The sequence below is a fragment of the Haliaeetus leucocephalus genome, unplaced genomic scaffold, assembly GCF_000737465.1.
Source record: "Haliaeetus leucocephalus isolate CR32 unplaced genomic scaffold, Haliaeetus_leucocephalus-4.0 Scaffold451, whole genome shotgun sequence".
Taxonomy (NCBI): Eukaryota; Metazoa; Chordata; class Aves; order Accipitriformes; family Accipitridae; genus Haliaeetus; species Haliaeetus leucocephalus.
This window is the reverse complement of record NW_010972887.1, coordinates 3,068,747-3,093,014: the sequence shown is the minus strand read 5'-3', so window position 1 is coordinate 3,093,014 and position 24,268 is coordinate 3,068,747. Positions and strand designations below refer to the sequence as shown.

Genomic DNA, 24,268 nt, shown 5'->3' with positions numbered 1-24,268 from the left:
ATACTTGTCAAATTTATTTTTCATCTTCATAATTACACATGCAAATAGAAGTATCCCTAAGGATTCAGCGTTATTTCTGAAGTTTGGTCTCTTTAATATCTTCATAATTATTCAAATTGTTTTCTGCTAAGACCCAAAAATTCCAGAGCATTTCCAGCCTTGAGTTTATCCTGTAAAAACAAAACACATATATATTTTTGTGTGTGCTTAACTCGTATTTTACTCAAATGCTTTTACTTGTGCTTTAAAATGAACCACTGCAAAGAGACTAAAGGGCTTCTTCCAGTCTACAGAAATCAGTGTACTACACTGATTTTTCATTGTTTTATCTCTGGTCTAAAACTGGAGGCTTAAGAAGGAGGGACACCCCCCCCCCCCCCACCCCCCAAGTATAAAGATCATACCTTCAGTTTACTGTCAAAATCTTCCATTGAATCAATCAATTTTCCAGGTTCCAGTTCCCCAAGTGGAAAAGGGTAATCTGTCCCCAAAATGACTTTGTCCTGGTAATAAAAAAACATGTTGTACATTTTGTAGTAACATTAAACAATATAGTTGCATGTGCTTTCTGGAATTTATAATAAACCACAGGAAATTAGATGTATATATTGGACTGATTAATTACAAAAGTGAATACGAAGATAATCTTTGGGTTCCAACTTTCATTAGGAAAAAAACCAAACTTGAAAACAATGACTCGAGTTTACTGGGCGAATTTAAGTTTGAAAAAAGTACAGGTTATTTATTGGTTTTGTGTTTGGTGTATTTTTATTCTGATACGCAGAAAGTTCAAAATGCAAATCCCAGGCCCATGGGAATGAGTGTATAGTGCTCAGGTGAATACAACACAAATGGTAATTTGCTACTCATATTGATTTTCTGTACTGTGGTGCTGGTTTGAAATGTAACAAAAAGGCATCTATTGTTCCCCTACACTACTCGTACTGCTTCTGCAAGTAATTTGCCTAAAATGCAATGATTAATCTTTGTTAAGTGTTGCCATAATTAAGTGGGCAATAAAGGGTACACATAATTCTTCCTTTTGTTTCTTGACTTTTTGGTTCTTTTTCATGTTCTTTGCATGCTCTGCGCTGCTGTGTGCTGCCCAAAAAGAGTATGAGAGTTTTCAACACATTTCTTTAAGAATTTCAGGAAGTTCTCCACCAAACTCAGAAAAGATGCTTGGATTTGGATTCTTGAATTTGAAATTCTTGACTACATACACTCACAGAGACACACAAAAACTTGAAATTATATATGTGTGAGAAGAATGTGTAATAAAAAATACAAAACAATCAATATTATCTTTTGTGTGACACTTTAAAAGCTGTAATAATTGCAATGTGATAATACTTAAAGCATGGTACAATGTAGAATTACTACAAACATTTAAATTTTAAAGAAGTATTTTCTTTAATTTAATTTAACTAGTATTCAGCTTCAGATAACAGAACCAAAATCTCATTTACAAAATTTCAAATATATTTTTGCAAGTCTATAATTTTTTTTAAATGTCATTGTCTTTAACTGGGATTGGATATTAGCTGTGCATTTGAAACATGTATCTGAGAATGAGTGACAAGATATGATTTGTTTCTGAAAGCAAGTCAGTGAAAAGAAAATTCAATAAAAATCTGTATGCATCATTCCTGTTACCAGACATGAAAAGAAATAGGCAGATCCTCAATAGGTCCACTTTGTTATAGGTTCATTTTCACACTGGAATGATATTTCCCCATTTAATCTGCCTTGGAGAGTGCATACTGCCAACTCTCTTGATTTTATCAAAAGTCTATTTTCCTTTAAGCTTCCTCTCCTGGAGACATGAATATTTGAAAACCACAGTTTTCATTAAAAATATATGTTTTTAAATGTCTCATGAATTTGAAGTCAAGCCCGTGAATTTGGGGCACTTGTTATAATATTTGAACTCGGTTACCAATACTGAAATAGGATGAAGAAAACATAATTCAGTTATTTTATGAAATGATGCATTTTTCTTATTTGTCAAATGCTTTTTTTATTTTTATTTTTTTACCTCCAGTAGATGTCACCCAAGAGTCTCTGAAAGAACCTATACAAAACCTTGCTCGGAATCCAAACAGAAGATATTCTATTGTTCTGTCCTATATTGTTGTGTTACAATTTATTAAAGAAGTCTTGCCATAAGATTAGAATAGGAGAATTTATACCCCGCTGTCTACTAAATCAAGTTCTGAGTGTAGATTAAACAAAACACATTTGGATGTGTGTACTTCTAAGCAGCTAAATACATTATTTATAATAATCAACCTGATACCAAGATATTTTCTTCAAATATGAAAAACAAATGTATGCCATATACTGCCCCTCCCCCCCCCAATAAACATACTAGCTTTATATGAGAAAATAGATTTCTAACTAAAGGAGAAGGAAACCCAGTATTTGCCCAGCTGTTTATTAGTCAAGGTTAAGTAAGCCAGGAAGGTTTGTACATTCTTGTTTACATCTCCTATACACCAAATCAGAAGGAAATTCCACACCCTCATTGGAATAATAAATATATTATTTCAATTATATTTTTCTTTTCCTCTAACTTAAAGTGTTTCACAGCTAATCGTGATCTATTCATTAGCAATAAAATTAAGAGCTGTAAATTAATAAGAAAAATTTAGAAGCAGCATTATTGCCCTGCTACTAGTGATATTATGCTATTCATTTATACTCCCTGAACTTCAGTTTTGTACCCATCTATAAAATGGGAATTGCAATACCTGCCCTGAGCAACCAGGCTCAGAGAAGTCTCTGCAGATAAATAATACTCTTAGCATAATAGATGTATTATTATATTGTTCCAAAGTATATCAACAAAGTCAGTTTTCCCTATGGGGCTTATAGTTTGATACCTTAATTAGTGCATCTCTCCTTTTAGAAAGGTACATATGGCTAATGATTAACCTCAGTGGACCCTTCTACTCAGCAGAACTTTTGTTTGCAGTAATAGAGACCTGAATCTTAAAATGAATCTCAAAGAGCATCAAGCATGAATTTGTTCTCTAATGTTAGCAAAAATTGTATCTATCTGCCTTGAATCCCACCTTCTTTCCTACTATGAGGATACATCTCAAAAAAAGGCCAGATTGCTACAGCCAGTTCAGCTCCAGCGTCTGGCCAGAGCGGTTTTACCTTTGGGTGATGGCTCTTGAGGAATCACCATGGGGAAGTTTTTGCAGAGATACACTGAATCATTTAATCCCCTGTCAACCCTGTTCTTCACTTTTTATAGCCTGTGTCATTAGGGATTTTGTGCTTATTTATATTCGCTTCATGCTACCTCATCATGGGGGGAGCGAAGGACTGCAGCAATTTTGCAGTCTTACAAAATTCTTTCTCAGAAATGTGTACTTCTGCTTCCTTTAACTGGGATAGGCTCCAATTAACCTGCACCCAAAACTAAGAAGGGATGAAGTTAAATATACATGACTCATCCCAGCTGTCACTGGATTTTAATATTCGTAAGTTCAAAGCCAACACATTACATTCTGGTGCCAGGTAATGGCTGTTCCCTAAGGACCTGAAGCCATTTCTAAGCACATCTTTACACACATTGATGCCCTTCCTGCACAGCTCTTAGCGATACTCTGGAGAGCTGTCCTATTTCAAATCCTCAGCTTATAAAGTTACAGTGTCATCCTCAAGACCCAATGGCATTGTTTTTAGCCCAGCATTTATTCATCTTATATGTGTTATTCTGCCAACACACGACTGCACTGAAAACACTGAGATATTTGGTGGTTTTTTTAAGCATTTGACTCATGGAATGGTATTACGTGAGAATACCAACTTTCACTGGAAAAAGAGGGAAATTTTTAATCTTCATGGTTATAAAGTCTGAAAATGTGATGTGAATGTTTTTTCAAGGATAAGATGCCTTAGACTATGAAAAAGAGAAAGAAAATGTACTACTCCCCCCTCCCCCCACCCCACCCCAGCTCTCCTGAGTATTAAAAACATTTAAGTTTTTGGGATCTGGCTCATGACTTTTCAGCAGTGGGGTTCCACCTGATGTCACATTGCTTGAGCTCAAAACACTCAGAGGAGAATTAAAGAAGTCACCAACATCCCACGCAGTACACTGGTCAAATTCATGGCGTTAAGAAACTTAATTTCAGAAGTCTGTTGAGAAAATAAACACGACACCAGAGAGGCTACTGCTGAGTGACTTAGATTATCAAATTACAATCCATAACCTCCTCAAACAACTAAATTTCACATTGCAAAGACTAATCATGATTAGTACAGATTTATTGCAGTAACCTGTTCAGACTGTTAAAGGTGGAAATGGGACATCAACAGTATCTTTTCTGTAGAGAGAAAGAAAACATTTGGCTTAGCTGTCTTTGTGAACTTGGGTCACACAAAAGGCCCTGATGACAGCAACAGCCCCGCATGTGAGAAGGTACTATATGAGCCTAGAAACTAATGTACAGGAAACAGGAGCACAGTTGTTGAGACAAGAAAGTCAATGTCGGAGCTTGCATTTCTGCTTTTGACATCTGGTACGCATCTCCCTGCTAGCTGTAGAAACTCCATGAGGTCCAGAGATCAAGACACAAGTACAGGTCTCTTGTTGATTTGTAGTGATCAATTGGAAGTTGGCATGAGTGATGCCATCTTCGACCCCTTCCTGAGCATTTACTAATGAGAAGGAATTACATGAATGTTTTTGGATTTTTGTGTCTCATGCTGTACCCGATTTAAACAGGTTGCTAAACTACAAAGATTTCTTTACTCTCTACGCTAACAATTGAAATATTTTTGCAAACCCATGATGTTTAATGTGCTCTCCAGGGTCCTCACAAAAACTTTCTTTATTATTGACTTTTTTTTCTGCCTGTAACTTCCCAAGTGCAAATACAATTTGATTTCTTCAAGTATACACTTGAATTTGAAAATTAAGCCATTTGAAAACAAGGCTCCAAATGAAGCAGTTTTTGCTTGCAGTCCCATCCTTAACAACCTTACACAAGGAACCAGCCTCACTGAACTAAGGTTCACAGTGCATCATTTCCTGGATTAAAACCACTATTTCAGTAACTCCATATAGTAAAAACATTACCAACATAGCACAAGCTCATCAGTTTATAATAGCTCAGGTTCTGATTTTACAAGGTGAATATGCTGTCTTCTTCCTGCTTTCTTCTCCTTTTTCCTATTTCATAGAGAACTAAATAAAGAATGACTCACCTGCTTCTGGAAGCATTAAAACTCACCTCTCCTATTACACTTGTTAGCAGCCTTAGTGCACCACGATCATGGACAAGAGAGTCTGTGTAAAATGAACCAAGGTATTTTCTTGGATCCACCTTATTATCCACCGCACACAAATCAGGGCGCATGTTGAATCCATGGGAGATTCGCCCCACTGTGTACGGAAAAGCTCCACCTGCAAGAAGAAATTTTTGGTAACAGAAGCTAAAAATATGCAGGAGGAGAAAAAGCCACATTATCAACAGAGATCCATAAGTTTTACTGTCAGCTATTTACAAAGTGCTCTGCACCAGCAATTTTTTATTCCTTCCCCTTCATTAGCTTCTTTCTCTGTTTTCCCCACTTTTTCACTATTGCGATGCCCAAATTCCTCCTGCTGCTTTCCTCAAACCATCTCCTGTTTCCCCTTCCTCCTTGTTTCCCTTAAAGGCTATTGTAACTGTTCAAACACTGGCTGAAACAGGCTAAGGAGTGTTCATACAAGCAGCCTACCTGGCAGACTATCTTCTTTGGGGTAACAGTACTCAGCGGGTGACAGGCTTAAAGTGGTAACCCTATTAGCTGACATACCAGAAAATACAGTTGTACCATGCTCAACTAAAGAACAGGTGTTTCACGTGGTATATTACTTACCTCCATGCGCAAAGCAAACTTTCAGCTTAGGAAATTTTTCAAAAATTCCTCCCATAATCATGGAGCAAATGGCTATGGTTGTTTCTGCTGGCATGCCTAAGAACAAAAAAAGCTTTATTGTGTGAGAGTTTTATTTTCCTATTTGAGTTTTAAATGTTATCTTCATTTTCTTCAATTAGCCCTGAGCCTACTGAAAAAATAATAGTTACAGAGCAGCTGCCAAACATTACACTTTATTTCTATTAGAGGAACACGGAGCTGAACAGTAATTAACTGAAATGAGGACATAGGACTGGAAGCTAAGATCTTCTGAATTCTAAGCCCAGTTTTTATCCTACACCACTATGGCAGCTGACAGGCAGGTTGGGTATGAACTGCAAGCTTGATTCCTCAGTTATCCTAGCTCAAAGACAAGTCTGGAATACACCAGGTTCTCTTCTCACCTGTGCTTCTGTGTTTCTTTTGTGTGGAAAGTGGGGCAGATATATTGGTGGATATGCCAACACAGATTTGGGGTTTAGTTATGACATGGTGCTAGTTCCTACAGTTGAGAAATAACCTATCTCTCTTTGCCACTGGGTAACTTGGATGCCCAGCGTTAGGAACATTAACAGCAATTTAGGTTCCTACATCAGGCCTCAGTTTCTGAGCCCACCTAACATATTTAGAATATCATGCCATTTAGGCGCCTAACTTCTGACATCCAGCTTGAAATTAGGAATTGAGTTCCCCTCACCTATGGAGGAAACAATACCTATCCAGCTCAAAAGATTGTATTTCATTAATGTTTTACCATGCACTCAGATGAAAAGCCTTACTAGGCTTAGTAGGAAAATCTTTTAATTATACTTTGTTAAGTAAATGCAGTAATTTTAGCCTCTTTTAAAATCTGTGTGGTTGAGCCTGCTCTGATTAAGATTAATTGATATTAAGATAATACACTGGTGATTGGGACACTAAAATTTTCCAGTGTATACTGTGTATGTTTTTCAGAACACCTCTATTGGAGGCAGTGCAAAACCATGCAAATCAAAACAATGCAAAACAGAATAAGTGGGGGTGGAATCAGGTCTAAACATTCCTAGGTAGCAGTATAACCTACCTCCTCTCCTGTTAGTCAATGTTGTTCTGATTTGCCTAGCAGATGGGGAAAAAACCAGAAACTAGATAATTCCTTACATCTATGGGGAGCTTTCAAAGTAGATCTTGTTTCAGCTATAGTTGATGTGAACTTAGATTTATTTCCTCTCTGATCAAACTATTTATAGGAAATAATCCAAGAAATTCTAGGAAGTAATGTTTGGGTTTGCCTACTCTTTCATTTACTCAGGTTATTTCTGAGGAGCTGATTTCAGAGACAAGTCACTTTTCCCTAGTCATCTGCTCTTTGTATTTAGGACAAAAGAGAATACCAGATTCTGTTGCTAGTCTGAATAATTTTAATTCTAGGTATTTAAAAGTTAGACAAACTATACAAGCTTAAAAACAAATGACTGCTGAATTTACACAAGAGATTTAATCGTAGTTCTTGATTAAAAAAAAAGATTGATAGAAAACTCATGTAGTACCTTTGCAACAATCTTCTGGGCATAACCCAGTGACAGTTCATAAATGTAGGTTAAGCAAAGCAAATATACACTCACCTATTAGCCATGGAAACCAATATTTGGACATCCTTCCATCTATCTGCATGTCCCAGGGATGCACAAAGAGACAGCAATTTAATTGTTCAGCAGCCTGCAGCAAAAAGAAAAAAAATCTATATCTTAAGTAATCATACCAAAATGCATCTTAGTTCTTAACCACACTTTAAAGATTACCTGCAAAACTGTACTAAGCATTAGTACGAGTAATGAGAATAAGCCCAGAAGTAAGAACTATAAGCAATAGTTGGTTATATTTACTTCTCTGGGCCATATCCAGAAGTCCTCAATCAGTTTCAAAGTTGTTTTTGAGCCTACAGGATTGGAAACACTGATGATAATATCTTTTTAATGAGCCAAGTGTTCCTCAGATTAATGCAGTACAAAAATGCTTCAGCTGTGTTTGTCAGCCATCCAGCAGTACAAAACTCAGCTTAAACTAGCATTGTTTTGGTTTCATTACACATACGAGGATGAACTCTCATACTATTTTATAGAACCATTTTAGGACTGTTTTACAGAATTGTTCCAGCTGCATTCAGGAATTTTCATTGCTGTTGCACTACATTTGTCCCCTTTGGCCCTCTGCCTAGCTTAAAAAAAAGTTAAAACTATTCCTAATCTACCCTAAGAGTTCAAAATCGAGCTGTATTCTGATCAACAATCCATCTCCACTCAAGTATACCAATATCTCCAAAACTACTGACATCTTTGGAAAGGAAAACAGAGGAACAATATAGGAAGCTGATTCTGACTGAGTAATTTAACTATGTGCTTAAATTTAAATATATCGTCATCAGAGTCATTCATATGCTTAACCAGGATTCCACAGCTTCGTTTTGTCAGATGTATTTCTGGACCTCCCCTTGTTGCTAAGGAGATTATCACACATTTGAAAAATTTGCGTTTATTTACCCATACATGCATAAATAAAGCTGCAACTTTTGGATTGTAGGGAGCAATTGCCATCTACATTTGTAAACTAAAAATAGCAATTCAATAACTGGCTTGGTAGATTGATAAAATTCATTATCAAATATGGCTTAATTTCACAATCTTTCTTATCCAGCGATGCTTCTAGAAGTGATGGAGGTAACTTCCTACATGTGTTAAACATAAGCTGAAGAATGTACAGTATAAGAGAGATCCCAGTACAAGAGAGGCATCTCAGTACATGGAGCTACTGGAGAGACTCCAAAGATGATGAAGGGACTGGAGCATCTCTCCTATAAGGAAATGCTGAGAGAGCTGGGACTGTTTAGCCCCGAGAAGAGAAGGTTCAGTGGTGGATCTCACCAATGTATATAAATACCTGAAGGGAGGGTGTAAAGAAGGTGGAGCCAGGCACCTTTCTGTGGTGCCCTGTGACAGCACCAGAGGCAATGGGTATAAACTGAAACACAGCAAGTTCCCTCTGAACATCAGGAAACACTTGTTTACTGTGAGGGTGACGGAGCCCTGGCACAGGTTGCCCAGAGAGTTTGTGGAGTTTCCATCCTTGGAGATATTCAAAAGCCATCTGGGCATGGTCCTGGGCATCTCGCTCTAGGAGTAGGGCATTGGACCCGATGACCTCCAGACGTCCCTTCCAACCTCAGCCATGCTGCGATTCTGTGAATGCCTGCATCTCCAAGAGTGGAAGCTGATAACTGACTGTATATGACCATAAAAACAAATACTCCAGATGCTGCGCTAACAGAATTCTTGAAGAAACTGAGCATTCTGAAAAATAACCTCTATGGATCAATTTCAAGCTGACAGCTAAAATAACCTGTGAAACAGATACAGAATGTACATTGATTAAACCCCACAATTTAGACAAATGACCATCCTCATCTGGACCTAAGGCTATTTAAGAAATGCAATCTATAAATTCATTTTATAATCAATACATTCGGTTTGGAACTTTTGGTCCAATTTGTGTAATTCTGTATGGTATTTTGCCTCTATGGGGATCTCTGAAAATCTCAGGGAGTTTTATCAATTATCTCAATAGGATTGGATACAGTAACTTGAACCTAAAAGCAAACAGTGCAGAAATGCTTTATTTGATACTGCACTTATCCTCACAAACCAAGAAGGCAACTCTACAGTGAGAACTCATATCATAAAAAGATTTTGTTATTCATTATTATAAAGTATGTTTCAGAATGTTTTACATTGTATTATTGTCATTATATCCTATAATGAATTATCATGTATAATTAAAGCTGGATCTCTCTCATCACTAAGCAGATTAGAAAGCTCAATTGTTTTAATTTATCTATAAATTTAGCTGATGACTGAGTATGCCCCAAGATATTTGTTGACAGAATTCCATACCATAGAATTCCCCAAAATAAGGAAAGAAACATTTACTCACAGCATAAATATCATACAGTTCTGGTGCATTCAGATCCCATTCATTGATATGGGATCCTATTTGTACTCCAGGAAATCCAAGTTCATTCACGCAGCGATGCATTTCTTTCACAGCCAGGTCTGGAGCTTGCAAAGGTAACGTACCCAAGCCGATAAACCTCTTGGGGTACTTTTTTACTGTAGCAGCTAAGTCATTATTTAATATCTGGGCTAGATCTAAAGTATCCTGAGGTTTGGCCTGGTAAGATATTAAGCAGAATCATACATTAAAATATAGTTCTCAAATGTTATCACCTTTGGAAGATACTGGATAAATGTCACTGCAAACAATTCAGAGACAGATTTTGAACTAAAATTTACTTTACAGTTCTGAATAGCTGGAAGCCAGTAGAGCTAAATTCTGCCTCGCTTTAAAACCTCTGGGTGCAGTTCTGCTTCTTATCTTGAATATTTTATCAACTGATGTTGCCTTTACTGCTCAGGATGAGTGTAATAAATCCCAGGTTGCTGATGCACTTAAGTGTCTGGTCTTTTGTGTAAACCAGTCCTCTGTTTTTGTTTATGCCAATGCAAAAGCCTCAGCATATACTTTTTAAACACAGCAATGAATATTTACTCTCCTATTATTGGAGTTGAAGAGGTAAAAATAAGAAATGTGAGATGCTGGAGCATGAGAATTCTACCGAGAAAACTTGAGCAAACCTCCCTAACATTTAGAAGGAGATAACAGTCATAATTCTAATAAGGGAACTGCAATATCCACACAGTTTCCTGTTTTCCCCCCTAATACATATTTAATGGAAAATATTCCCATAAATTCTGAAGATCAGTGGTACTACTTATATGTGGGCTTAACACAATGATTTTTAATGTAGCATATCTGTTTACTTGTAACAATTTGACTTATTACACATAGCTAAATAGTCAAATTGAGAATGTATTTAGAACAGCATTTTGCTATGATTTATCTTCTCAGACTGTTTTTATTTCTTTGATGCATTCAGGATCACTATGCAGGGAACATATTAATTTAAACTTGCTACTGAATTTTAAGATTTGAAGCATTCTAGGTTAATGAGTCCCAAACCACATTTAAAAGAAAGTGGGATACGACCACAAATATATCTTTTACTTCTTTTTTTCATGAGAAATGCTGATTAATGTCTAGCTTTCATGGAATCTGTACATGTATGTCTACCTGCTAACCATGAATTCATGCTGTGTAAATTCTCTCTCCCTGTTTCCAGCTACCCCCATAAGGTCCCCAGAAGAAATTCTGTTGTTATCTCATTCTTTGTTACTGAGTGTACTCCAGAGTGGAGCTTTGCCAGGACACCCTGCTGGCTCTTCAGGACTATTTTTTTGTCTTTTGTTTTTCACAGCAGAACAACTCCCCATTTACTTCAGTGCTCTAATGACTACTTCAATCACCTAATTTATAGGAGGATGCATGCATTTTTAAAAAATTTCATAACATATGAATTACAAAACATGCTAGTAGGAACATACCCAGTAGCTGAACATTACAGGGACTGTAGAAAGGACTTGGACTGTGACTCCTGAGTAAGAAAAAGCAGTTATTAATGTTTCCTTTTTTTTGGTAAAATGTTAAATAAGAAAGCACTTTTGTTTGAAAGGTAGAAGGTAAAAGCTTTAATGGTAAGGAATGACTTAAATGACTTAAAAGTGACATGGATAAAATCTTTTTTTTTTGCTAATTAAGGATTATGGTAATAAAACTTGTAGTGTATCAGTTTATTAGGATTAGAATATTTTTACTAAGTAGAAAGAAAAATAAGACTTTGTACTCAGATTATTTGTGAAACTAAGTATTTTGATTTTAGAATTACTTGGTACATATGTGTACAATTAATTAAAACAGCAATCTAATGTTACTCTCACATAAATGAATGTGTCGTTACACCAACAGAATACACTAACTTAAGTTTACTTTGGGGTCACCTTTATCATATATATTTAATAAATAAATATGTAAATCAGCTTAAAGATAAACAATGTTATGTTAACAATGGTTGTTAAACAATGTTTTCCTAGGTGTTCCCCAAAGCTATATTGTGTTAGGTTTCATTCATCCTGTGTCTGGACTACTGAGGTTGTAAGTATAAGAAAATCTGTTTTTAGAAATAACTTTGGTGTTAGCAATAAAGTCCATTAAGTCTATGTTGTTTGGTTTCTGTTCAAACACAAATCTATATCATAACTTTGTGCGTGACAGGTTACAGGAAGGAACACAACCAACCTAGCAGATTAACAACAGAAGAAACAATAAACAGTAATTAGGACTTCACTAAATAGTTACATGCAAAACTATTTTTTTTTTAAATTTCAGTTCTGATTGTAATATTTATGCATATATTTTGTCATGTTTTAAAAAAAATTAACTTGGTTATTAGTAATGAAATGCAAAAGATGGCAGAAAAAAACCTAGGAGAATTTCTTCTAAGACAATGACTTTGCCAAAGCAGTTGAATGTTTAACAAAATGATTTATCCTCCTTCTCAGTATTTTAAGTAGGATACAAGATGGGAAGCTGACTCAGGCACCTCTCTTACAAGAGTTCTCTTACAAGATCTGATTAATATTATGTACAGCAGCAATGGTGTGGGGTTAAGGATTTGGTCTACAAAATTACACGTATACTGAAGTACAGCCTAAGTTGTATTATCCATCAATATGCTACCAGACACTTGATTAGCATGTTTGAGAACATTCACCACATCTTCCACAATAAGCATTGTATCTGGTTTCAATCCATTTTTACACTTCTGAGCAAATTTAACATAAACCTTAAAGGTAGATTTCCAAGCTGAACTTTCCTAGACACTAGCTTTAGGAAGAAGAAGAATCAGCACAGAAAAACCTCTACTTCATACCCTCTTTACAGAGGGTTTTACAGAGCAGAAAATAATAAGAAAAGGCAGTTAGGATTAACTGAAGGATTTTCTCCAACAAAATTGTGATGATTTGTATCATAGAACTCTGATGTTAATTACCTTTACAGCTTGTTTTATTGAGTTACCTTGACAGCTTGTTTTATTGAGTGGATCAAGACACAGGTTTATATACCAAATAGACCTAGGACATATAAGAATTAATTTAGTCTCTTTGGTATACTGGCTACTATTTCTTATTACTGGCAAGATTTCTTGGGCATTGCACAAACAAAGCCTTTAGCAACCAAGCTGTAAGTTATCTCACTGAGTTAATAACACCTTACAGTGACCAATACTAGTTTTGTTCAGCTGGGATAATCCTTGCATCTTTGTTCCAAAATTATGCCATGTTTGGAGGTTAAATTTTTGGGTATAATCTATCTCGGCCTGTGTTACAGAAAATGGTCTTTGAACTAAAGCTACAGCTTTGTAAACCGAAAAAGAGTAAATGTGGCCCATAGTCTTTATCATTAGGTGAACAGTAAGAATGAAAAACACTAAGAAGTTTTTTTTACACTTGATTGGCTGATGCCTGTATCTCTGGAGTGCAGTAATAAAAGGGGACATTTTTATGGCACAAGTCACCAGATGGTGCTGTAACACACAGTTTTAGATTTTTTTTTTTTTTTAAACCCAGTGAGCATTGTTTAGTTTGTGGAGAAATACTGCGGTGTTGGCTTTATGATACATTCTCTTTCTGGAAAATTGTGGCAAAAATTTGAAAAAAATTGCTCCTGTGTCTTCCCTTTGTCTACAGCAAACAGATGGGGCAGAATTCTTTTGTAGAAACTTGCCATTAGAGTTGAGGGAAATATCTGAAAGGGAAAGATGCCCAAATGGTATTTATGGTCCACACTGTGGTTGAATGACGTGGTAATCCCCCAAATCCCTGAGCTAACTCAGGGAATGATTACAGTCTAGTCAAGACAGCATATTTCAGAAAGGTTGCAAAGACATTCTAGCATTCCCATTAAATATCTAATGGTTGGAGTTTGAAATACTGCTTCTCCAAGGTGAAAATGAGGTAGTTGAAATTATCTAAATTGTGTTTACATAAATTGCACGCCAGCCCTTGAGTTCCCAAATTGGCCTATGTTACGCGTTGCAGTAAACCTCCATAAGGAGAATGACCCAAAGTATCTCCTAACATGCTATCCCATGAATAATCATAAAGATGCTACTTATAAAATATCTGGTCTTTGAAGTAATTCAGAAGTTTATTCCTTATGAAAAGTTGGAGAAGATATTCAAGTTTAGTCTACTGAGAAACTGATGTAGGCATTTATTCAAGCCTCAATCTAAGAAAAATTAATCTTTAGTAACATAGTATTTCTATCACAAAAGTAATTTGGAATTACACTGTCAATAAGAACTAACAAAAATAATTGATCAGACTAGAAGTTCCTTCTTTCACCCTCAGTCTCCCATCTTACAAACCTTATTTAGTTGCATGTAAGTAACTTGATGGAAAATAAATCTGGAAATTTGGCATCTGGTTAAGTTTCTTTCTAAATCAGGAAAACTCTCTTTTCTGAGAAAGTAATTGTACCAGTTCTCTAGGCTCAGAGTCCTCTAGCTAAAATACAGAATGAAGCTGCAACACCTAAGCTGAAAAAAATATTAGAAAAGGAAACAAACATACAAAAAATCCTATGAGTAAACAGAATCTTTTTAACATTCGGAACAAAAATGAAAGGGCTTCCTCTTTTACGTAAATCACTTCTCTACCTGGAATTCATGTTGCCTTTTCACGTCTAGAGTCAGTCATCCTTACTTATGTCAACTAGTTCCTTACTGCCTTAAAAAGCCCACCAAAATTAATGAGCCCACGTGGGGAATAAATTGCTACTGAAAATGAGGAAAGTTATGGGAACATGTCCTATTTGAGTCTGAGTATAAAGCATACCAGTTTTCACTGACTTTCAACAGATTTAAACTAATGAATCAGTATGCTAAACCTTTTAATTTTGATATTGTTATTGAGCACTTTCAGATCCATTAACAGAGAAGTTGCTGTTATTCTAAATGAGACACAATGATTTTAATTCATTTATGGAGATACCTGATAGATCCATCTCTTTAATCCGTACTTCTGGATCCCAGCAGTTCTCTTGAATAACTCTAAAAACCTTTCCATCCTTCATCATCTTTGCCTGTCCCTGTGAAATGACATTTTTCATCTATTATAAATGTGACAAAGTAGTGCATGCTAATTTATAGTCGCTTGAGTATATTGTGCTCCCTGCAGAAATTCAGTGACAGAATTTTGTTCTTTTATTTTTATTCAGTAGGTATTTTTAATCAAAGACTATTTAAAAAGTCATTAATAAAACAGTCATTTATAGTTCAGATTTAATTCTTCGTAATAAAAAAAATCCCTTTTCTTTTGCAATGTATATCACTCTCTGTTTGTTTGGAAAAGAGATCAGGTACCTTAATCCAAGTTTATCCTCAAACCAAATTTTGACCTCAAAACAATGCTCTAATTAAATCTGTGCTAAATTTTCCCCTTGGGTATGCATGTGTTCTTTTAAAGTCAATAGCATCATGATGATTCCAGTAACTACAGAAATAATTGTGCAACTCTGTTAATTTCAGTCCAGTTGTTTCGTATCACCAGTGATACTGAGACAAAAGGAGACCTATTATGTTGTCTTCAGATTACATTTTCTCCTTGGGAAGAAAAAAATTATTAAAGAATTTGTATTTGGGGAAAAAAAACCCCAAACAAACCCTAACTGCAGTATAAAACCCTTACCTGAATTAGTGTAATACCTTCCCCATATGCCATCAATTCCCAAACTTACAAAGTTCTAAATATTATCAAGGTCATGAAATTGAATACTGTTCCTTTAACTATGAACATGGAAACTTCCTTTTTAAACTTAATTTTTGGTTGATTTGTCAATTGTCCAAAGAGGCTGAGTATGCACAGTGTCATCACATTAAGCAAAGTAAATTGTCTGTTACAGTTGTAGGTATCCACATGCTTCTATGGACTTGTAAAGACAGACAAAACAGTCCTTCTGTTGGCTTACACTTGCACAAATTGATGAGACACAATTCACCAATACTTGCAAGGCCTGAGTATTTCTCGGTTGCTTGAAGCTCCTATAGAGATAAATGGAATGGAGGAAAGTCAGAAGATCCACATGACCCTGTGTGTTTGGGATGGGTAAGCTCGGTCATGCAGCAGATGTACTGGACAGAGAACACGCTGCATCTGCAGTTGAAAATTGAAAATGAGAAAACACAGCAGCTATTCCTTCACCTTCACAGTAAACAGAAGCTAAGCACAGGGCAGTCTTCTGACTCTTCTGGAAAGGGAATTCTCTCTCTCCAAAGGCCACTTTATTTTTCCTCATAAAATTCATTTATTTAGGATCCTGTCTATTTTTCTAAATAAAAAACCTGTTAAATCACTACTAGTATGCTAAACCAGAAATAACTAATAAAATTTACTACTTCTCGCAGAGCTGGTTTCTGTCCCCTCCTTCTGAGAAGTTAGACTGTTCGTAACCTTGAATTTTTGTTATTAACTTCATACATTCCCAAATATACCGCCCTAATGAATATTTTAAAGCTCCCTTCAACAAATCTAACTGTGCTGCCGTGGCAAACTGACAAGTTACTTGTTAGCTGTATCACAGTTGTGAAAATTACTTGAAATATTACAGTCAGTAATAACAACTATATAGTCTTGATCCTCTGGTAAAATACTTCAGGTTCTTGTAAAATTGATTTTCCAACCTGACAGAAATGTTTACTCTAGCTATACACTCAAATACATTAAAAAAAGATCAGTGCAGTGCTGCAGATTGCCTAATAAACAGAAAAATATTTGGGGTGGGAGTAGAGAAAAAGACAGAGTAGAACTGAGCATTGCATCACATACGACTAGATCGTGTGGACTTTACTGGATTACCACTGGGAGTATTTCTGTGAACACAGGCGACTTAATTCTTTCCTCAGACATAGCTAAGGCATAGCAGCTCACCTGCTCATGTATATTTTCTTCTGCTAACACTGAAAACCATACTAGATGGATAGTAATTTTACTAGCAACTTTCACAGCGCTCATACTTAAATGCTGAGATAAATTTGCAACAGGGTTTGCAATATAGGAAAGGTTTTTAATAAGCCATGTGGTGTTCTCATTGAAGAATTATTTGAACAGTTTGCTATTTTAATTTGCATTAACTGATTCTTTGTGAACACACTACAGGTCAAGGCTGAGCTCACAGCATTGTATGTTGGCAACAACAAACTTGATTATGCAGGAAAGCAAAACATGATCATCTGAATAGATTCATGCTTGTATATGTAATGATAGAAAGATCTGGTCCACCAACACTGTGACTGGAAAATGAGTCATACTGCTATAGTCTCTAGACACTGCCACTAATCTGCACCTGGTATTTTTAAAATGAGTATTTACTCAGACACCTCAACTGGGAAAAAAATTCTCAGAGTTTTTTGCAGTAGTAAGAGTGAAACATGGATCAGGAAAAAATTTTCAGGTTCCAAAGCAACGGATGCAGTGCTGAAAATATCACAAAAGACCTGAGATTTTTATTTGCAAGGTTAACACAGTTTTCTAAGGGCACAGCCAAAGAATTCTATCATTGTTTCTATTTCTTTTCTTTTCTTCTCTTTTCTTTTCTTTTCTTTTCTCTTCTTTTCTACTCTATTCTACACATCATCTGATATTGAAGGCTTAATTAATTTATGTAAAAATTAAGAGAGAGAGATTTAAGTCCAGCAGGGTGGTTTGGTTCAGCAAGCTACATTTAAAATTATCCCATCACTAAACTACTTAGTCACATCCCAAATTGCACTTCTTTAAAAATGCATGTAATTATTTTCTTCCAGTTTGACCCTGATGCTTCTTCACAGAATGATAGGAGAAGCTTTTGCTTTTTTTTAATCTTAAGAGTTAGCTTCCCCAGCTCCACACACCCGAACAGGATTTTATTTTGCCATGCACTTTTTTCATGCAATGTTTTCAGACAGAAGTAGGGTAGACAGAATTCTCTGCAGAGTGTATAAGGTTATTATTGACTTGCCACAAAGTTCCTTTGCGAACTATTTTTAGCAAGAAATTTTAGCATCAGACCTGTAACAAACAGCTAAGCTGCTAAAAATGTCTCCAACAATTCTCTCCTTCCTGCACCTACCATGTAGCTCAGAAGCTGTGCCATCCACACTTTGGTACAGCAGGTGGCTTGTTCTCCCCTATGCCTGCTTAGACTCAGATCTGAAATTTCAGCATAACGTTTGTTTGCTCCTCATTCTCGGTCCCAACCTTCATATTCTGTGGTGCTTTTTCCTAAATGACTGTTAGGCATTTGACAGCATAGCCTTGCATGTTATAGAATGACAACAGTGTGTATATGTCATTAGATTGCAATAAATAGACACAGTGTTGTATCCATTTTATCAGCTTTTTTTCAGTTAATATAAGCATATATACAATCACAAAGAAGTTTGATTTTGCAAAGTGACAAGGGGATGAGGGAATGTCTAGTTTCACTGAAATTAACAGGCATTATACACTTAAATACTTTGGTTACCTGGAAGATGCAAGTCTTGCTTCTCTAAAGACAGTAAAAGTTGAATCTCTACAAAGAATGAATGAATTAGCCAAGTCACAAAAAGGAACAATGAAGAAGATTGCGTTTCTTTATAGGGTCACCCAAATAGAGAGAGGCACTATCACCCTGAAAATGCTAAGTACTAAATCTTTCTATCACTTATCCCTCTAGTATTCAGCATAGAATTCCTGTATTGAGATCATGTTTGAATTTCAGAAGATGGAGACAGATTAACCCTTTTAAAACACTGTGCATACAGCCTGCCATTATGTAACATAGCTGGGTTTAGCCAGTTATTTGCACGCTTCACATGTTTTAGGTGGGTTATGTGCTGACACTCTGTTGAGCTATTCACGCTCTTAACTTTGCATCTTTTGCCTTGCAGCTTACTATATCCACATTGTTCTTTCTGCTCTTAACCACACAACCTCTATTGTCTTTGTATTTTTTCCTAAATTATCTGGCTAATACCTTGCACTGCTTTTATCCCTTCCATATCTGTACAACTCTCAACACTCCTGTGGTAGGCAAGTACAGATGAAGTTTTTCAAGTTAGGACAGGTACACACAAAGTGAGGTGGAAAGTGAACTGAGGTCTCCTGAGACCTCTTTTTAATGAACTGAGGTCTCCTGAGACCTCTTTTAATCTCCCTCTTTCCAGGGGCCAATGCCATTTGCAGTGACAGGCTCTCCAAAAGATTCCTAGATGTGGGGAGCTGACAGGTGACAGGAGGAAGCTGGCCTCCTGTGACAGTGTTTGAGATAGACAGGGATATCTGACTGCCAAAGTTATTATATGGTAACAGAGGTAACATCTTTAAAACTAGCTGGTACAGTTAATGTACATAGTAATGTACAAAGAGAATTATTTTGCCATATCAGCCTTACCTCTCTTAGGTCTTTGTGCCCTCCTGTAAAAAAAGCACTTATACTGGCAATTTTTTAATGCTCTTATCAAAAGATGAACTGCAACATTTTGATCTTGCTTGCAGAAGTTTTACATTGTTGTGTTACTGTGAATGTCACTGAAATTACTGCTGATTTGCTCTACTTTGAGTGAGACCAGAATCAAGCCTTTAAGAAACCAGTTCTGTCCCCATCAGAGTAAATACATGTATTCTGCTGACATTCAGTACCATCAAGATGCATTCTGAATGTTAGCATAGACTCACGGCACCTGGAGACGTGTTGTTCCAGTTGTACTAAGGTAGTTCAGAAGTGCCTTTGCAAAGTTAATAGAGTGAGCGGTGATAAAAAGGTGAAGTAAAATCAGACACAGTCTGCTTTTTACTTGCCAATAAACCTCACATTCCTACTTTTCTACATGATGGTCCCCAAATCTATGGATTGTCTGTATTGTTCTGCTACTTGTTCTCCTTGTCATGAAGTTACAGAAATTATTTTCCCTTTCACTCAGATGCGAAGCTTTTCACCTCTGAGTTATTTTAACTTTTATTAAAATACCAGTTCCTTTTGGTTTTGCTTCTCATACATATGAATGCATTTAAGCAAAAAAAAAAATTTACATGTAATCTGCTTTAGATTGACCAGTCTTATTGAAAAGAATTCCTTACAGCTATCCATTCCAAGTGTTAAAATGAGATGATGATGAAAAATCGATACCAGTTCGTACAAGAGAATGTGAGTTTCATCTCTCAAGCAAAAAATTCTACTGAGGTATATTAGGACTTGGAGTGATATTACTTCATAGGAGACAGACCTCTAGATAAATCTGTATCAAAGACATAGCCAATCTTATTGCCACTTTGCTTTTTAATAGATTTACTGTGAGTTTGTATTCCTGATGACAACACAAGATCAGCTTAGAGCACCAAACAGCCCAAACCTTGCAGTGATGATCCAGCTGTACCCATCCACCATATCCGTATCTCTGTGAAAGAAAGAAGAAAAAGCCAGTGCTAGTTAGCACTCCACAATAATAATAAAAATCTCAGTTCTTACAATCCAGCAGTACCTCATTCAGGAGAAACATGCATATGCTCAGCTTCGAGCTTATGAGTAGCCCCATTGGCGTCAGCAGAAGTGCTGAAGTTTAACTGGACTGGACTAACGGTGTTTGTAGATCTGACCTTTTAGCTCCCAGTTCAACAACATTTTTAACTAAGTCCTAGAACTGATTTCAAAGTGCTTGAAGTTGCTTACTATATTAAGGTTCTAACGGGAATGATTTTAACACAGAAAAAATTAAATCAAACATTTGGCAATATGAAAATTGAGCTGACAATTTTCCAATCTGTGATCAGTTAATCGCACAAAGATGTATTGATTCCACTTTTCAGCTTCCATGATTCAGCAGCAGGACTGAAGGTCAGTCTCTCATCTATTAATATTTAAACAGCCAAGAGAAGCTAAAAGGGAGAAGCTTAGATGCTCACTGATTCTTCCAGAGAGATTCAAAATTGTTTATGCACAAAACCCAAAACCTAAACAAAATGCTGATTTCCTTTTACTTTCATTAATAATCAGATTAGAAATAAATGAAATCTTGAAATATCATAATAGACTGAAAAGAATGCTCAGAATTCCCATTTTTCTGTTAAGAAACATTTCAAAGGAAACTCAGTAAAAGCAGGCATTTCTTTCACTGAAGTGTAAACAATTTGAATACAGTCCTGAATTTCTTATGATAGCAAATCATTACTTAATGCCACTGTGAGATTTCCTAATGTAGGCATGCAGAGCCAAGCCTCCTGACTTCAGCCAATCAGAGATGCTAATGACTGAGGCTATGTATGTTTTATTTAGCTATGTTTAGCTATGTAGCTATGTATATTTTATTTAAATTTATAAATTTATAGGTTTATATATAGAGATAAAAATATTTACATTTAAATAAAAATTTAAATAAAAATTTAAATTTAGGGAAAATTTTGTGAGTGACACCTAATGAGAACTTTAAGTTTTCACTAGCTCCATGCTAATTGCAATTGTAAGCTGTGCAGAAAACGAGTACCTTAAAGGTGCTCAAGGAGTATTTAGGCTATAGAGAAACTCACTAGTCTGTTTTTGAACCTACTTTCTCCTTTCTTCCCCTCAGTTACTAGCTGGATATATTGACAGTCCTAATTTCATTTATTTGTATGAATTTTTATACTTATTATGGGCTCCTAAGCTCTTAAATAAGGACCTTGACAATATAATTTTCTAGGTTCAAGGCTCAGTATTTATAAGGCTTGCAAAAAGGAAGAAAAGTTTAGCACCGTGTGCATGTTAGGATTGCGTCATTGGTTTTCCATGTATGAGATGCAGAGAACTATGTTAATGGCTTGAATTTTCAGAGGACTCGAGGGAATTCTGAGAGTTGTTTTCTATTCTGGGCCCATTAATAAACCATTGAATCGCTCAGTCTTTAGAACAGAGGAAACAAAAAGTGGCAGGTATATGTCTTTTTCATTGAGGAGCTCTTATTATTACAAATAGGAAGTCCAAATAGATGTTTAAAAAGACCTTTCTAGGTAAATGAGGAAACAAACATTCCTTTCCAGGAGGTTTTATGCATAATGATGTTATTTTTCACTACTAATGAAGAAATAATCCTATGTATGTTCTTAATGCCACATTTTCTCGTGACTTTTTTTAATATGCTGTTTACATTTTCCAGCTGCTTTCTGGCTAATATTGAACTGATACTGGATTGTCATGTTTAAAGTCACAGAAACACAGAGCTAATACATATGAAACACTGACGTGAGAATTTGCCATCATCAACCTCAAGAGTGTAAAGCAGAGTTTCAGTTAGTGTGTCAGATGCCTAAGAGCATGGCTGAAATAATAGTATTCTTTTGTTGTCAAAGACAGGCACAATGAAATCAAATGGTTTCATACTACTGTCAGACACAGTGAATGTTCATTCAAACTACGACCAACACAGAATTACAATAAGGAAAGAAGCAAAAACACAGGTGTTCACTTTTTTACTCTGATTTTTTATCATGAATGGAAACATTAAAGAGTTATAAAAAACAGCTATACGGAAAATTTGAATGCAATTTTTAATTGCAAATAATTTTTTAATATATGTGTGTATAAACTATATATAAATATAGTTTCATGTGACCTTTTCCAGTACCCTTTGTAGCATTGGAGATGTGATCCCTTATGAGTCAAAAAGTGATCAGACATCTCTATACTGAATTGTGATTTTAATTATTTAGGCAATAACTCTAAAACCTAATTCAGAATGAGATGACTACATGGATTTTGATAATCTAAAAAGGATTAGATTTATTACATGAAAACCTAAATGACACCTTCCATTCTCAAATACTTTTCACATGATCATGAAAATTATTACTGACAAGAATAAATTTATGTAATTGAATAATAATAATAATAATAATACCATACAAAGATTAAAAGTTTAGACAAGTTGACTTATCGCTTCAGTGTTCTGACAACTGAGATTTTGTATTTTTAATACAATACGCTAATTCTTTCCAGTAACTGAAAAAATAACAGATATTAGTAAAATGATCATCATCATCAGTTAACTGTACTTAGAGTGACCCCAGCCCTAGTGAAGTTAATGACCTTCATACCTGTGGGTATCATATATGAATGACTTTTGTCTTAAGTAACATTAATCTTGTCTAATATTTGCGTATTTCTCTTATTTAAAAAGTGAGTACCATTGGGAACCTGACAGCTCTGCTTTTATCAAGAAAGTGGAATTTACACCTCATCATTTGACAATTTTAGGTCTTACAAAAAAAACAAGCTAAAAGATACGAATTGCTTCAGACTAAATAAAGAGTGGGCAACAGACCCCAGTTTTCCATCCCTTTCTTACGGGGACTCTTGCTTTGCAAAGTAATCCAATAAAAATATCTTATATCTGAAAAAAAAAAAATTAGTCAAAACCCTAGAGATATTTATAACAGAAGCCTTCATTCGTTGTTCTTTCAAAAATTACATTAGTAGAAATGGTTGCTGCTAACATAAGGCACTGAATATCTAAACTTTTATTACCTTTTTTAGGTCAGGCCATTCCTTAGGTAGAATGTGGCTATGAATATCAATTTTCATTTTCGAAGTATCAAAGGAGAAATACTCCTTCAATGAAAATGTTTTCTGTGTAATTGCTACTATCCTTCCCGTCTCTGGTTCAGCAGGTTATTAACTTTGGCTGCAGTTCAGATCCACCTGCTGTCTTATCAGGAGAGCTCGGTACAGTGGCCAATTGGGGAGCCTAATCCCAGAGGAGTGGCTCTCCGAAAGAACAAAGGCTTCTAGCAGAAAGTCCTTGTTAATGCATAAACTACAGTTGACTGAGGGCAAAGGGTAAATGTATGTTTATATTGGTACTATGAAGGGATTAATTTTACATAGAATCTAAAATGCAAGCTTGTTTACAGTTGAAAGTAATTCAATAAGATTGAATTAGAATAAATGTATTAAACATGCTGACTTGAATTTCCTTCTTTCTCCCTCTTAGATTCTGAAATAATTTGTAGGGAGCATATAATATACCCTTGGTAGATCATCATACCTCCTCATCTATCCTCTTTTCCTTCCCTTGCATTTTCTTTAAAGTTACATAAAAAACCCACAGAAATATTGAATTGTAGCCGAATCTACGCTCTGCGCTTTATTTCCCCCTTCTGATTATTGGTTCACTCAGGATATTTACACATGCTACTGCATACTGGTGCTTACAGCCTCTCAAGCTGGCTCAAGATCTGGCAGGAGAATGGCTCAGATTACCTTAGTAGTTAATGCTTCTGGAGTTCACCAGCTAATATGGCAAACAATTCCTGCATCCAAAGTTAAATTTAACTGGAGCTAGCTCAGATTTTCTGTGAAACTACTTCTC

At 35.7% G+C, this 24,268-nt stretch overlaps 1 protein-coding gene across 1 annotated transcript; it reads right to left on the bottom strand.

The window, feature by feature from the left end:
• ACMSD (aminocarboxymuconate semialdehyde decarboxylase) lies at nucleotides 1-23,481 on the bottom strand. The gene is made up of 10 exons (XM_010575135.1): nucleotides 23,425-23,481; nucleotides 20,282-20,326; nucleotides 14,904-15,000; nucleotides 11,397-11,446; nucleotides 9,889-10,125; nucleotides 7,527-7,620; nucleotides 5,884-5,979; nucleotides 5,253-5,425; nucleotides 405-503; nucleotides 1-170 (listed from the first exon to the last, which is right to left on the bottom strand). The coding sequence occupies exons 1-10, from the start codon at nucleotides 23,479-23,481 to the stop codon at nucleotides 108-110; spliced, it is 1,011 nt and encodes a 336-aa protein (XP_010573437.1). The 3' UTR covers nucleotides 1-107.
• Nucleotides 23,482-24,268: the final 787 nt, after the last annotated feature.

What these genes read in the sequence shown, in the direction of transcription:
- ACMSD (XM_010575135.1), bottom strand. Translation starts at nt 23,481, where the DNA reads ATGAAAATTGATATTCATAGCCACATTCTACCTAAGGAATGGCCTGAC. An exon ending in CTGTAATGTTCAGCTACTGG is followed by an intron (nt 10,126 to 11,396) that starts GTATGTTCCTAC and finishes ATATCTTACCAG; the next exon opens with GCCAAACCTCAGGATACTTT. An exon ending in ATTTTGACAGTAAACTGAAG is followed by an intron (nt 171 to 404) that starts GTATGATCTTTA and finishes TTGTTTTTACAG; the next exon opens with GATAAACTCAAGGCTGGAAA.